Genomic DNA, 16,932 nt, shown 5'->3' with positions numbered 1-16,932 from the left:
TATTTAGCTTGATCACCGAGTGTGAGTAGTTAGTGGATATATGCCTGCTCTCTCCCTACCCTCCCTAATTTTAGCAGTTGTCTTCTAGGGAAAAAATGGATTGGATGGTAGTATAGTAACATGTTCCTATGTTGTTTGTATAATTTTAATATTTGTTGCAATGCAAACTTAGAAGTAGGATGTTTAATTGGCACCTTTGTTGGTACTATAGTTGTAGTTGAAACTATTGGTTTAGTTGAAACGTTGACTTGATTAAGAGTTTTAATTATAACTTTTTTTGGCTCTTTTCGGGTGGGATTGGGTGGTCCTTGGACAAAGCCTTACTTTTATAGACCTTATCTTTTCTGGGAGACTGGGTTAAAATATAAAATATTAAGCACTTAGAGGAGTACTAACTCTGAGAGTACTACTTTTCCTCCCAAATTTACTTCTACTTTGAGTATTTTGGGGTCATTTTCATCACCACCTAAAGATTGATAATGATAGTTAGGGTGTAAAACTCAAACTAATATGTGGCTGAAAAAATTGTGAAGAAGAGTTAATGCGGTTGTCAGAAATAGTAATTATCTTGAAATTTAGTTCACTGATAAACCAGCCTACCTTAGAATCACACATAAGTGAAATTGAATGATCTGTTACTGTGCTAGACATAAAGCAAAAGCTACCATAATGCTCCTGTCTTCAGGTAGCTCTCATTCATATGGTGTTTTAAAATGACTTAAGAAATTCTTGAAACATGATCAACAGGGTTGGCAATGTCCTTCCAGATATTGGAATGTGATGTTTATAATGGTTTAGAATCTGTGAGAGCTCAGGATTAAAGGATTGACCAATATGTATTTGTCTTTCTTTTCTTAGCCCCTATCAATGTTAAATAAATAAACAACATGGACTGAAACACAACACCACTTATGAAAACTCTCCTTGATCACTCTGTATTAAAAAAGCAACCTTTTCTTTCTTTTATATTTGCTCAACTATTTGCCATTTCTGATACCATTCATTTATTCATTCATTCATTCATTCCTGAAGATTTGAGTTTCCATCTGGAATCATTTCCCTTCAGTTGAAGAACTTCCTTCAGCATTTTTTTATAGTGCAGATGTGCTGGTCTTAAATTACCTTATAGTTTTCTTTTATGTGAAATATTTTCCTTTTGCTTTCATTTCTGTGTTAGTGTCTTAGGACTGCCATAATAAGGTACCAAAAATTGGGTGGCTTAAATTTTTTTTTTTTACCATCTCATAATTCTGGAGGCTAGAAGTTCAAAATCCAAGTGTCATCTGGGCCATCTGGGCCTCTGATACCAGTAAGGGAGAATCCTTCTTTGCCTTTTCCAAGGTTCCTTTATCACCTGATACTGTTATCTGTATCTTCTCTCTCTATCTTGTCCTCTTCTTATGAGGACATCAGTCATACTGGCTTAAAGGCCCATCTTGATGCCGTATGACTTTGTCTTAAATGCATTGATACTCTTTTCAAATAAGGTTACGTTATGAGATGCCAGGGCTTAGGATTTCAGTATATCTTTATAGAAGATATAGTTCATCACATAGATTTGGGGGTGATTTTTTTTTTCATTTTCATTTTCTTTTCTTTTTTTATTGCTTGCTGGCCCCTGTAGTTTCTGATGAGAGATCAATAGTCATTTGTATTATTTCTCTGCTGTGTATAATGTGAAGTTTTTTCTAAAGGCTTTAAGATTTTTCTCTTGATTTTGATTTTCAGTGTTTTGACTCTGATGTATCTAGGCCTGGCTTCTTTGCATTTATATATGTTAGGATTCACTAAGTTTTTTAACTCTTCCTTTATGTTTTCTATCAAATGTGGGATATTTGCTTTCTTTCTTTTTTTTTTTTTTTTTAAGATTTTATTTATTTATTTGACAGACAGAGATCACAAGTAGGCAGAGAGGCAGGCAGAGAGAGAGAGCGAGAGGAGGAAGCAGGCTCCCTGCAGAGCAGAGAGCCCGACGACGTGGGGCTCGATCCCTGGACCCTGGGATCATGACCCGAGCCGAAGGCAGAGGCTTTAACCCACTGAGCCACCTAGGCGCCCTGGGACATTTTCATCTATTATTTTTTCAAATATTTTTTCCCCACTATTTCTCCTTTTTCAGGGCTCTAGTTCCACTTATATTAAACCTTTTAGTATTATTTCCCCCATTCCTCTGGCTCTGGCTTTGGTGTTTGTTTGTTTAATTTTTCATTTTTCTTTTTTATTTTCTGATTGAATAATTTTTCTTTATCTGTCTTCAAGTTCACTGACTTTTTTCTTTTATTATCTCTATTTGGCTTTTAAGCCAATTAAGTGATGATCTCCTTTATTTCAAATATTATACTTTTCAAAAAGTTCTAGAATTTCCCTTTGGCTTTTTAATGTAATTTCTATTTCTTGGCTGAAATTTACTGTATTTTCATTCATTGTGAGCATATTTTTCTTTACCTCCTTAAGTGTAGTTATGATAACTCCTTTAAAAATTCATCCAGTGAATGAATTGAATTAGAATGATAAAGAGAATGAAGAGAGCATAATAAATCCTTGGAAGAATGGAAGCAGGAGGTGAATGTGCACCCAACATTGGAGCTCCAAAATATATTAAGCAAATACTAACAGATCTGAAGGTAGAAACAGACAACAGTACAGTAATAGTAAGGGGACTTTTGTGCCCCATCTTCAACAATGAATAGGTCATTGAGAGAAAAAGTCAATAAAGAAACATTGAACTTGCACTATACCTCAGACCAAATAAATTTAACAAACATATATAGATTATTCTAACCAATAGTAGCAGAATACACATTCTTCTCAAGCTCTCATGGGATATTCTCCAGGATGATTATATGTTAGGTCACAAAGCAAGCCTTAGCAAATATAACAGGATTGAAATCATATCACATATGTTTTCCAATCACAGAGGTATGAAACTAGAGATCAATAATAGGAGGAAAACTAGAAAATTAATACATGTGTGGAAATTAAACAATAGACTCCTGAACAAGTGGGTTCAGGATAACAAGTGGGTTAAAAAAGAAATCAAAAGGGAAATCTAAAAATACCTTTAAAGAAACAAAAATCAATACAGAATGTACCAAAATGTATGGGACGTAGCAAAAGCAGTTCTAAGAGCTAAGCCTATGGCACTTAACATGAACATTAAGAAAATATAAAGATGACTAACAAGCAATCTAACTCTACACCTTAAGGAACTAGGAAAAAAACAAAACAAAAAAACCAACAAACTAAGCCCAGAGTTAAGAGAAGGAAAGAAATAACAAAGATCAAAGCAGAAGTAAATGAAACAGAGATCAGAAAAGCAACAGAAAATATTACTGAAACTAAGAGCTGTGTTTTTGAAAAGATGAAAAAATTGACACACCTTTATCAAGACCAAAAAAAAAAAAAAAACAGAAGAGTGTAATAAAACCAGAAATGCAAGAGGAGACATTATAATTGACACCACAGAAATATAATAAGAAATGAGTAATTGCAAACAAATTTGATAACTTAGAAAAAATAGATAAATTTATAGAAACATACAACTTACCATTACTGAGTCAGAAAGAAATAAAAAAATTAAATTGGCCAGTAACAAGTAAGGAGATTGAAGCAGTAATCAAAAATCTCCGAACAAAGAGAAGTCCAGGGCCAGATGGTTTCACTGGTGAATTTTACCAAACATCTAAAGAAGAATTAACGTCCATCCTTCTTAAAATTTCCCAAAAATTTGAAGAGGAGGGAACACTCCCAAACTCATTTTTATGAGGCCAGCATTACCCAAATAAGGACAGTAGAAGAAAAGAGCAATATAGGCAAATATTCCTGATAAATATAGGTGCAAAACTGTCAACAAAGTACTAGCAAACAAATTCATCAGCACATTTAAAGTATTCTACACCATGATCAAGTGTGATTCATCCCTAGGAAATGTGGATGGTTGAAGATATTCAAATAAAAAATGTGATATGTCACATTAATAGAATGAAAGGTAAAGATCATATAGTCATCTCAATAGATGCAGAAAAAGCATTTGTCAAAATAGAACATCATTTCATCATTAAACTTAATAAATTGGATATGGAGGAAATGTACCTCAGTATAATAAAGCCACACACACTTTTTAATATTTATTTATTTGAGAGTACATGAGTGAGCATGAGTGGGAGGGGAAGAGGGAGAGGGAGAGAAGCTCTCCAGCAGACTCCTTGCTGAGCATGGAGCCCACTGTGGGGCTTGATCTCAAAATCTTGAGGTCACAACCCAAGCCAAAACCAAGGGTTGGATGCCTAACTGACTATACCACCCAGGTGTTCCCAATAAAGGCTATATATGACAAACCCACAGCTAACATCGTTCTTAAGAGTGATTGGTTGAAAATGTGCTAAAATCAGGAAGAAGACAAGGTGCTCACTCTTGGTGCTCCTATTCAATATAGTACTAGAAATCCTAGCCAGAGAGATTAGTCAAGAAAAAAAAATAAAAGTTATCCAAATTAAAAAGCAGTAAAGTTGTTTCTGTTTATGGATGATATGATCTTATATGTAAAAATCTTTATAGACTTCACAAAAAAAATGTTACAACTAATTAACAAATTCAGTACAGTTTCAGGATGCAATATCAACACCCCCAAATCAGTTTCATTTCTGTATACTAACCATATACTATCTATAAAAGAAATAAAGAAAGCAGTTTTATTTACAGTAACATTAAGCATAATAAAATAATTAAGAATAAATGTAACCATGGAGGTGAAATATCTATATCCTGAAAACTACAAGACACTAATGAAAGAAAGTGAAGAAGACACAAATAATTAAAAACATACCCTTTGTTTATTGATTGGAAGAATTAATACTGTTAAAATGGCCTTAGTATCCAAAGTGACTCATAGATTCAATGCAGTTCCAGTCAAAAGTTCAATGGCATTTTTCAAAGAAATAATAAAACAACAACAACAATAAAAAACTGTCCTAAAATCTGTTTAGAACTACAGAGGAACTTGAATAGACAAAGTTGTCCTGAGAAAGAACAAAGCTGGAGACATTTAAATAACCAAAACATGGAAACAACTGAGTGTCCATCGATGGATGAACAGATAAAGAAAATATAGTGTATATATACTATAGAATATTGTTCAGCCATAAAAAGAAGGAAATCCTGACTATTGTGACAACATGGAATGGCCTGGAAGGCGTTATTGTAAGATAAGTAGGTCAGATAGAGAAAAACCAAAACTGTATGGTATCACTTACATATGAAATGTGAAAAGCCAATTTTTTAGAAATAGAAGGTAAAATAGTGATTTTTGAGGCCCAAGAAGTGGGGGAAATGGGTAGCTGTTTGTCAAAGGGCATAGATTTTCTAGCTGTAGGATGAGTATGTTCGGGTGATGTAGCAGACAGCATGATCATTATAATGAACAATAGTTTATTATATACTTGAAAGCTATTAGGCAAGTAGGTCCTATATGTTATCACCACACACAAAAATGATAATTATGTGAGTGGATGGAGATGTTAAGTAACATATTGTGGTAATCCTGTTGCACTGGATATGCATATCAAAACAGCACATTGTCCAACTTAAACTTATTTATGTATCAATAATAGTAAAAGTGGAAGGAAAAAAAGTGCTGGGAAGAGTGGTTACTAACACAGCAGAGTGTGTGCAGCCACAGGGGAAGCAGAAAGAGAGATACACATGGAATGGAGAAAACAGTCCAGTACCTATTGATTACTCCAGAGAAACTGAGACTTTGGAGATGTGAGTTAATAATGGGTGTGGGGGGGGTGGTTGAGCATCAGACTCTTGATTTTGGCTCAGGTCATGATCTCGGAGTCATGGGATGGAGCCCTGGGGGTAGGGCTCCCCACTCAGCTGGGAGTCTTCTTGAGAATCTCTCTCTCTCCCCTCTCCCCCCACTCACGTACTAGTGTGTGGGTACTCTCACCCTCTCTCTCAAATAAATAAATAAATCTGAAAAAAGAAGTGATAGGTGGTGGGATAAGATGAGAAGTTTAAAATAGTGTGATTTGTTGAAAGTTCACATACAAAACGTGAACTTTCTTCTTTCTTCTTTTTTTCTTCTTTCTTCTTTCTTCTCCTGCCCCATGCATGGAATATTTGTACTTCAATCCCCAGGTGGGAGAGTAGAAGATTCTTTTCTAGGGAAGTTCATAAAAGACTGCCATGAAGTGCCTTCTGGATTTCACCAGCGAAGAGGTTATTTCCCTCCTAGAACTCCGTAAAGTGAAGCCTGGTTGACTAGTCTTTCCATGCTCACAGACCTCTTTGTAAGCTCTTAAGTGACTTCCTGTTCAATATGAATAGCTGCCCAAGGTTTAGCAGAAGTTTGTGGGGAAAATACCCACCTGGAAAGAGAGGGACCCAAATCTACCAATCCGTGAAAACAAGTAACAACAATAAAAATTATCAGGAGGCAACAGATAATGCAGAAACAGAGTAATACGTCAAAAAATTAGTTGGTATTCTTAAAGATTAAAAAATTGGTTCTTGGGCACCTGGGTGGCTCAGTGGGTTAAGCCGCTGCCTTCGGCTCAGGTCATGATCCCAGGGTCCTGGGATCGAGCCCCACATCGGGCTCTCTTCTCGGTAGGGAGCCTGCTTCCTCCTCTCTCTCTCTCTCTCTGCCTGCCTCTCTGCCTACTTGTGATCTCTCTCTGTCAAATAAATAAATAAATAAAAATATTTTTTAAAAAAATTGGTTCTTTATGTAAAAATGTTGCAGAGATCATCAAGAGGTTTTATAGGAGAATTCAGTATCCATTAGGAGTTCCAGACAAAGGAAGAAACTGATCAGAGCAGTAATACAAGAAAATTCCTTTTTTCTGAAGGACTCAGATTTTCAGGTTCATGCATATATTACTTACCCAGCATAATGAATGAAAGAAAGATTTACATCAAGGTGTGTCATTGTGAAATTTAGAACACATAGGGTAAAGAGGTTTGAAAAAATTCCAGAGGAAAAAAGTAACGTCATATGCAAAAGAATGACCATCAAAATGACATTGTTTTTCTCATTAGCAATACTGGATGCTAGAAGACAATGGAACAATGTCTTCAATAATCTGAGGAACCTTGAACTCTATACTCAAATTTTTTACCAGTTTATGTGAAGAATTATTAGTCATTTTTGGATCGCAAGAACTCAGGAAATTTAACTCTCATGTTTCATTTCTTAAGAGTTACTTGAAGAGGGGCTTTTGGGTGGTGCAGTCGGTTATGTGTCTGATTCTTGGTTTTGGCTCAGGTTATGATCTTGGGGTCATGATATTGAGCTCCGTGTTGGGCTCCTGCTCAGCCTGGAGTCTGTTTGAGATTCTCTCTCTCTCCATCTCCCTCTGCGCCCCCTCCTAATAAATAAATAAATCTTAAAAAAAAAAAAAGTCACTTGAAGATGTGATCCAACAAAATGTGGTATTAAAATAATTAAAAGGTAAATACAGAATTTCGAAAACTATGGCTCTAACCCCAGTGGGAGATGAAAGTAAGTCTCTTCTAGAAATCACATTTATGAAGCAGGTCTATAGGACAATCAACTCAGGTTACATATGCCTTCAGGAATAATAGGGTCTGGGTAGAGTGCCTATTATACCTAGTATGGTAAGCTTTTTGAAGCAATAAAAATTATTGTAGTTAGAATATTAGAGAATTAAGAAAATTGGAGAATTTGAAACTCAAAAACAAAAGCTATAATCAAAACAAAAATATGTCATTAACTGTATGTAATCATTGCATATATACTTACTTGACTCTTTGGTGAGACAAGGCTTACATGACATAATGATTAACACTGATTATTGCTTTAACTTAAAATACTTTGCTGGGAAGATAATTAAAGAAGCAGTAAAGGGCGCCTAGGTGGCTCAGTGGGTTAAGCCGCTGCCTTCGGCTCAGGTCATGATCTCAGGGTCCGGGGATCGAGTCCCACATCGGGTTCTCTGCTCAGCAGGGAGCCTTCTTCCTCCTCCTCTCTCTCTGCCTGCCTCTCTTCCTAACTGTGATCTCTCTCTGTCAAATAAATAAATAAAATCATAAAAAAAAAAGAAGCAGTAAGGTAGGGGGTCTAGATTTTTAAGTGAGCTAAGTTTTTACCATAAAGTTTAAGGGTATTATTTATAAATGTGGATGTAAAAATGTTAAATCTACAGAACAGAATTGGGGGTTGGAAAAAGCACAAGAAGGTACTAATTGTTTCTCATAAAATAATTTTAGTATTATCGATTTTTAAAACCACAAACTTACATGCATTTGGCAGACATTTAAACTGAAATAAATTGGGGTGCTTGGGTGGCTCAGTCAGTTAAGTGTCTGCCTTAGGTTTAGGACATGATCCCAGGGTCCTGGGATCAAGTCCTACATCGGGCTCCTTGTTCAGCTGAGAGCTGGCTTCTCCCTCTGCCCCTCACCTCACTTGTGCTCTCTTTTTCTCTCTCTTCCTCTCAAATAAAAAAATAAAATCTTAAAAAAAAAGAATAGAAAAAAAATAAAGTGAAATAAATTAATTGGGAAAAGATGAAGTTTTCTAAAAAAATGAGGTGGGGTAAATAACCATTTGAGTGAGTGGTTATGCGTCTGTGTAACACTCAAGTTAAGGTTGTAGAAGGATTAAACACATTATTTTAATGTAAATCTTAGAAGTATTAGAGAAAAATAAATACTAATAAAATTGTAGAGTGGAAATGAAATATTTTTTACATGGCCAAATCTAATTGCATTTTGTATTACAACTTCTTCCTTTGTTGTCATGTTTAGAAACCTTTATATTCAATGTGCCTGATGATGTTGTAGGGGCTGGGAGATAAGCATTCATGTACTTACATGTGCTGCTATGAAGTGGCATTGTTTTTCTAGATGGCAGTTTCCCAGTATTTATGTGTAGCATTTATCCTTGCAACTAGATTCTCTACTTCTAGGAATTCCCCTAATAAAATAATTAAGGATACACACAAAATTTTAGCTCTGTGGAGATAGTCTGCATCGTATTATTAAACAGCAAAATATTGGAAGCAATATAAATATCTTATAGTAGGCTATGTTTAAATAAACGTGTTCTTTTAAATGCATTACAATGCAAATACTGTTATAAATGTTTTTACTTGTAGAGGAAGATATTTGTGATACATTATTGAGGGAATACAGAGTAAAGGAACTCTATTTTGTATGGTTCTTTTTTTAGCCTACCAATATAAATGTTAAATGCTGATAAATAGAAAATACAGATAAGCTAAAAGAGCAGTCTTTCACATGTACAGAAATCTTTATATGCTGGGTTGTCATTCATCAAAGTAACTGATATTACTGAATGGAGATTTTGATATATTTTTTCCTTTTTTCCCCTAATTTATTTTGCAATTAACTGTAGTTAACATATGTTTGTGTGTATGTGGTCTGTGCATTTGTGTGTTGACAAAGGAAAAAGAGGGTGTTTAAAAGAGCTGAGAGGGCGCCTGGGTGGCTCAGTGGGTTAAGCCGCTGCCTTCGGCTCAGGTCATGATCTCAGGGTCCTGGGATCGAGTCCCGCATCGGGCTCTCTGCCCATCAGGGAGCCTGCTTCCTCCTCTCTCTCTCTGCCTACTTGTAATCTCTATCAAATAAATAAATAAAATCTTTAAAAGAGCTGAGAATTATCCTAGCTCACAAGAGAATTCCCTGATTTTGTTATTGTGTCATACAAAGTGTAATACCCTACATCTTATTTTGTGAATTTTGTTAGTGCAAAAATTCCCCCCACTCAAGGAAATATAAGTCTAAATATGGACTGGACACTTTAGAAGGGCTGAGGATCTCAGTAATAATTTTAAAGAGTGACCGCCTTCCTCAATGAAAAAAAAAATAAGTTCCAAGGCTATCATAATCCTAGATGACTCTTCCTACTGATGGAAATTCTTTGGGATCTGATTACATGAAAAACTAGTTGTTTATCCCTCCTTGAAAGTATCACACAAAGTCCACATACATGTATGAATTCACACATCCTTATAGATACTACTATGCAATAATAACCTTTTTATATGATCTTGATTGATATGTTATTTTCCCTTAATTTTGAATCACTATTTGCTTAAATCTGATCCTGGAGCTGGCGCCTAATGTGTGCTCATTGCCAGAGCGAGTGGGGGTGAATGGGAAGAAACTCTGTTTTGATGTTGCGGCTCTTCTGTACTCCCCTTGTTGAGTGAGCCTCAGAGAGGCAACTTTGGAGTTTTTGTATCTTCATCTTTATGTATTTTCATGGTTATCATTTGGGCTTCAAACATGAAGCATGGGGTCACCGTCCTACTTCCCTTTATTGTTGTATGGGTTGTTATTTTATCTTTGGTTTCCCTGAGGGAACCTGGGAGGTTGTATTTGGGTGGTTTCTTCCACCACATGACCTATTAGATCAGGGGTCAGGAGGGGAGAGAAGACAAGTTGGTAGAGTCCGTACAGTGGTACAGGTGTAGGGCAGGCTGGTGTCTTAATCCTAGGGACCTTCTGAGAAGCCAGATGGAACTGATGACAGAGGGAGGAACAGAACGGGGAAGCATTCATCTGTCTGCTCTTGGGTCAAGGGCAGTCTCACTTGTGTGCTGAGAGTCATGAATGCTACGTAGTTCTTGTGGTGTCCAAAGCCCCAGTGCAGGAAGCTAGAGGTGTGGTGTAAGTGTGAGAGTTGGTCTTAGGTTCTGCTATGTGACCCTTCTTCCCAGGGCTGCTCACAGCAGGTTGCTGATGCTCTAGCTGGAGTAAGCTGAGACAGAGAAGATCTGCTGTGGAGCACAGGAGGTGTCAGGACAGATCTGTCAGACTTGAACTGTAGTACAAAGGCAAGACTGAGCAGCAGTGTGTAGCAGTATTAGATGCCATTAATGATCATGCATCTTAAATATGGCTAGCTCACATGCTTCTATGGTAGATAGAAAAACAAGGTTCCTATTTCATTTTCAGAGAGAAGACAGAGCTTAAAAATTATTAGTGTTTTTTTTGTTTGACTTATCTTTTAATTCAAGGTGCTTTTCATAATATTGTTAACCTTTGTGACAGCTCTGAGGTACATTTTTTTAACTTTTATTTTTTTTTTAAATAGATGGGGATGTTACACAGAGAACAAAAGAATTTCGTTCCAAGGCTATAGGATTACTAAAGTTGAAGAGCTTAGATTTAAAGACTTGTCTGACTCCAAGAAGGTTCCTCCCCATATATATCGTAACCTATAATTGAAGTTCCTGTAATCCTATCAGACCCCCAAACCTTCAACTGGTTTCTGATTCTGAAGGTCATGTGTATGTACTTCTTTAATCCACTAGAGGTCAGTATTGGGTTGATCAAGACGGGAGCCTTTGCCGTCTGATTCACAAAATTTTAACGGAGTCTTACTGTCAGGTAAGTTGGAAGTTGTATTTTCACAATAAAACTTTATTTATTAGCATATGTAGACATATTAGGTTAATAGTTCAGAGTAGATCATTCTTATGGGTGTTCTCCCTCTCCTTTTCCCCCCTCCTGTTTTGTTCCCCATCTTTTAGTAGGTAGGAGAACATCCCAGTCATCTCTTTTATTACACCAGACCTCATTCTTACGTACATTCCTTTTGTTGTCCACGGCCTTTATATAGGAAACATATATCTAAACTTACTATGTATGTGTCACTGGATCTGGGTTTGGGGGATTCTAAGACTGGTAAAACGTGTTTCCTATCTTCAAAGAGAGAAGAGTTACATACTGAAGTACTGTACTGTGATTTTTTTTACTTGGCTACCTGACAGGTTTACTGAACTCCTTTTTTCTTTTCCTTCAACTTTTATTTCCGTTCCGTTATTTTCCTTCAACTATTATTTCCGTGGTTCTTCTCTTTGGAATGACCCCACCATCTAGTCATCAGGACCAGAACACTTGGGGTTCTTCTTAGTCTCTTCCTCTCTTCTAGGTACTACACTGCAATCAGTAAATTCTGTTTCTTCTGCCAGTTACCTATCTGCTGCTACCTTAATTCAAGTCCTCCTCATTGTTGTTTGGACTGTTACCGTGATCTGTATTGGTTTTTCTTTTCCTAGTCCTTACCTTCTCCCAGTTGACCCCGCTCCTCTGCTCCTGAAGAACTTGCCTGAATTGTAAAGCCGATGCTGTTCTCCCCCTGCTTACGTTCTTTCACTGTTTCTCCCTTGCCTGCTAGTGAACTTGAGGCTGCTTTGTATGGCTTCTTTATCTCTAGGTAGTTCTTTATCACCTGTGCTTTTATACAAGATTACTTATTCTTTGGGTGGGTAATGTTATTTCACACATGGTGATCTTTTCTCAAGCTGTTTGCTTTTTTTACTTCTCTCCCTTTGGAAAATTCATATTTATCTTTTAAAAGCACAGTTTGCTACCTCTTCCTCTGTGATAGCTGTTTGGTGTCCCCTCCAAGCAGATACAATTACTTTCTCCTATGTCCAGTTGTTATACCTGTATTTTTGTTATTATGCTAATTGCTCTGAATCTGAGCCACTTATTTGCCTACCTATGCTTCCTGTAACAGTATGACCTGAGGTTCATGGATCATGAACTCCATCTTATTCTCTGTAGGCCAGGGATGCAGCACAATTCCTGGTGCCAGCAGACATTCTGTACACATTTGACTGAAAGCAGGGCTACGGAGAGGGTGCACCATGAGTTAGCACAGCGAGAGGAGGCTTCCTAAAGGAAGCAGAGTTCTAGTTGGGATTCAGAGGACAGGCTGGATGCAGGTAGGGAGGGGTCATCCAGTAGAGAAATGGCATGCTATTTCTATTATAGTATGTGGTAGAACTTGATCCAAGTGGAAGATGCATGTTGGAGAGTACCAAATAAGTACACTGGAAAATTAGGCTCAGCTTCCATTATGGTGGAGTCCAAGAACAGTTGGGATGGAGTTGGGGTGTGGACTTGTGTACATTTTTTTTTCTCCCAGTTTCCCTCATGTTCAATCTGTGTGATGAATGATGTGGTGTAAGAAGAGCCTGGCTATGGGGCACCTGGGTGGCTCAGTGGGTTAAGCCTCTGCCTTCAGCTCAGGTCATGATCTCAGGGTCCTGGGATCGAGCCCCACATAGGGCTCTTTGCTCAGTGAGGAGCCTGCTTCCCCCTCTTTCTCTGCCTGCCTCTCTGCCTACTTGTGATCTCTCTCTCTCTCTCTGTAGATAAATAAATAAAATCTTAAAAAAGAAGAAGAAGAAGAAGAAGAAGAGCCTGGCTGTAATATGCAGGGGAATTCTAGTGAGAAGGAGATGAGTTCCATTTTAGGTTTGTTGGAAGTGAAGCGGTGGTGGAACTCACAACTAGAGGCAAGGGGGTAAAGGTTTTGGGAGAGTGGACAGAGTGGGAAGAGAAGGGAGCTTGAGGAAGAGATCTGGCTTGACTTCTTTATATTAGGAAATCAGAGAAGAATATGTATGATGGAATCTTGAGGAAGAGGTCATTAAATGTGTAAAAATTAATCACAAAGAGAACAAGAAAAAGAAAACACTGTGGTCCCTGGGTGGCTCAGTTGGTTAAGCCTCTGCCTTTGCCTCAGGTCATGATCTCAGGATCCTGGGATCAAGCCCTGCATCAGGCTCTCTGCTCAGCAGGGAGCCTGCTCCCCACCCTTCCTGCTCTCTGCCTGCCTCTCTGCCTACTTATGATTTCTCTCTGTCTGTCAAATAAATAAATAAAATCTTAAAGAAAAAAAAAAAAGAAAGAAAAAGAAAACACCTAAATGTTTTCTAAGGTCTGACTACTTGGTATCCTACTGCCCCATCTCCAACACAGGTTGGAGGAATTAGTCCGCTGATTTCCGCTTTAGTTCAAGGCTATAAAGGTTGTCTCTGGAGGGACAGAAGAAATGGTCCTGGTGAGATAGTTTAGCATGTTAGAACAGAGCTCTGAAGAGCTTGTATTGTTGTTGTTTTTCATGGACTTTAGTGTTGCATTTTAATTTTAGCATCTATTACCTGCATGTATATATTTGCGTCTACTTTCTCCCATGCCAATGCCATAACATACAGTTTGGATAGATGGTAATTTTCATTTGTATCCATAATGGGTAATATCTTAGTATTTCCTTGTTCTACCTGAGTTTCAGTGTTTCTACCTTGGCCGCTTCTGTTTAAGCAGATTTGCCCTCACTGCAGACTTCTACAGACTGAAGCCTTGATCATCTTGAGAGACCCCCAAGTACTGATAGAGCCTTGGAATACAGCATGCAGTGTTTTGATTTCTAGCTATAGGGTTTGCGATCTTTATTCGCCTGTTTGGCTCAAACTACGTTCCCTTACATTGATGGGAAAACCAGATGCCACCTAAAAAGAACAAATCACAGAAGACCTAAAATTGCTTCCATAAGATTCTTTCAGATTTGTATCATTTCAAGTTTAAATGACAGTACTTAAATGTGTCTCCTCTTGTTTGCTTTTGATATACTGGTAGTATTTTACCAATTGTGAAGAAAAATAAATGACTTGGGATTGAATAGAATAAGACCACCTTATGAAAAGCTTAAGAGACAAGTGATCACTCCATTCCAGGGCCTGCTTTTTTAAATATGAAAGTTCTAGGAAGTCCTCCCTTCCTTTGTGCCTCCCCAGAGTCCTCAATCGCTTTTTGTGTGGTTTACTTGGAAGTGGAAAAGAACTTACTACTTTTGAGAGGAAGAGAAAGACTGTTCTATCTAATTTAGGCTCTCAAATGCTTGGAGGATAAGTATGTTTTATGTACAAACATAAATGTTCTTGGGTACCTTCTTTTTCTCAGTTTGTTACTGAAGTCAGGTACATTTTATGTAAGTCAAACCAAAGTATCAGTGAGTATTATGCATGGAAACAAGCTTGTCCATTGATTCAGATCTCTGGAATGTAGATTCTTTTCATTTTCTTGGCAGAAACTAGCTCCCTTAGTTCAAGTTTTTCTCTGTCCTATTATAATTGTCTCATTTAACCAGTGCCTGGACTAACATACTTAATATTTATCTTGAATTTCTTAATCTCATTCAGAATATTTAGAGACTCTGATTATCTCCAGAACTAATTTCTGCCTGTCACCAAGGAGAAATATCATATATTGATTAAGAAATACGTATTTTGAGAGGCCATCCTTTTTAAACTTTGTGTCTTAGGCTGACACTGAGTATTATTTAAAAACAAAACAAAACAACAACTGGAAGTTCCATCGTGAAATATTTTGGAACATGCTGGATTAAACCAAATTAAGGGAGTTTCCTTAGACAGGATTTCTCTCAGTTTTTATTCTGTTAATGTGCATTGTGTACCTACAAGAGGGGTCCATGACAACAGTGCTTCCCATGTATTTGACAACAGAACCTTTTGTGGGGGAAATATTTTGTCATACTTTGAAGAACTGTTGGTGTAGTGGGAATATCTTTCCTCTGGAACTGAGGAGGTCACACGTTGAACTTCTAATTTACCACTAACTAGCCTTCTGACCTCAAACCAATGCTTTGTCTTCTAGCCTCAGTTTTCTGAGTCTTGACTAAAGTCACTTCTAGCTCTAAAACTGTGTGGTTTAATACTTACATTGTTGACTCCACATAGTCACACTTTCCACTCTTTGTATGGATTGAAACCACACCATCTGAATCTGTTTTGTAAAGCTGAGGGGATTACATTTCCTTTTTTAAAGTCCAGAAGAAGAAACCCTTTAAAACTCTGTTTTCCACAGATTAAGGTCATGCAATCCTCAAGGATTAGTTAGTTCAAATTACTCTATTAAGATGTTTCATTCGCCCGATTACATTCTATTGGTCTCTTGTAACCACAGAACTGTTCTTGGAGTCCACTAATCTGAAAAGGTCTTGTCCCTCCTCCCCCCAGCAGCAATGATCCCAGCATGGCCTGTGTCTTGTAGGAGAGGCGTATTTAGTCTTTAGGTGCTAATCTCTTGGCTACTTAGATGAAGGAGAATAGGCTTCATTTCTGTGGTGATGTAGTGGGTATATTTGGAAAGTCTTCTGATAATATTGACTGATTATTATTATTTTTTTCCTGGGAAAATGAATCAAGATGGATAACTTCAGGGTTAAAAATGTATGTATTAATGTGTTTGGTTTTATTTCTGGGGACTAAAACTATATCCTAAGGCATTTTATTGTATATTCTTTAAGGTACCAACTTGTTCAAAATGAGAAGTTCTTCGAATGCTGAATTAAGTTGTTTCTTCTTTCTTTTTTTCTTTCCTCTTCTTCTTTTTCAATGTGTGTGTATGTGTTTCTATCCTAGGCTCAACAACAAAGAAACCTGGATAACATCGTCTTGCAACAACCCAGAATAGGTAGCAGGAGAAAATCTAAAAAAGATGTATACACAATTTTTGATACAGAGATAGAAAGCACTAGCCCCAAGTCTGAACAGGATTCAGGAATTCTGGATGTTGAAGATGAGGAAGATGATGAAGAGGTAACCAACATTTGAACTGGGGAAATAAGACTAATGTTAGGGTTAATTTTTGAGATGTGAGGAAGAGTTTACCATGTAACATAGCTTGTGCGATCTTCTGGGTATGAGATATCATTTTAAATACAAATGGGCCTCGATATAGGGAAACTGAAGATACACCATGATATAGATTCTAATTACTTAGATTTTGAATATACTCATCTTTTTTTTTTTTTAAAGTTTCAAGGTTTTTGATTATATACCACCCCAGTACTACATTAAGGAAAGAGTAGACTTTACCTGACCTAGAGAAAGATCTAGGTAAACTCCTCTGAACATCATTACTTGAGACAGAAGATGTTATTTAAACAGTGAGGTGCATATAAAGGGGTCATAGACGGAAAATATAGAAAGGCCCCAGAAAGTTGAGAATATATTTCTGGAGGGAATAAATATATGAGTGATTATTGGGAATCTGGGGATATCCATAATCTCTTACATTAGTTCTGTCACTTTCAGGTAAAGAATAAGATTAAGTTGCTTA

At 37.1% G+C, this 16,932-nt stretch overlaps 1 protein-coding gene across 3 annotated transcripts in view; it reads left to right on the top strand.

Moving 5' to 3' along the window:
- EXOC6B (exocyst complex component 6B) overlaps positions 1–16,932 on the top strand; it is a 620,807-nt gene that overhangs the window by 236,563 nt on the left and 367,312 nt on the right. For 2 of the 3 annotated variants that reach the window (XM_059188039.1, XM_059188041.1), the window contains exon 7: positions 16,233–16,409. The exons of the other annotated variant lie outside the window; for it this stretch is intronic. In XM_059188039.1, the coding sequence (XP_059044022.1) occupies positions 16,233–16,409 (177 nt within the window). The remainder of the gene's footprint in view (positions 1–16,232; positions 16,410–16,932) is intronic. 3 annotated transcript variants of the gene reach the window in all.

The sequence above is a fragment of the Mustela lutreola genome, chromosome 9, assembly GCF_030435805.1.
Source record: "Mustela lutreola isolate mMusLut2 chromosome 9, mMusLut2.pri, whole genome shotgun sequence".
Classification (NCBI taxonomy): domain Eukaryota; kingdom Metazoa; phylum Chordata; class Mammalia; order Carnivora; family Mustelidae; genus Mustela; species Mustela lutreola.
The sequence above is the reverse complement of the archived record's forward strand: the minus strand, read 5'-3'. Positions and strand labels throughout refer to the sequence as shown.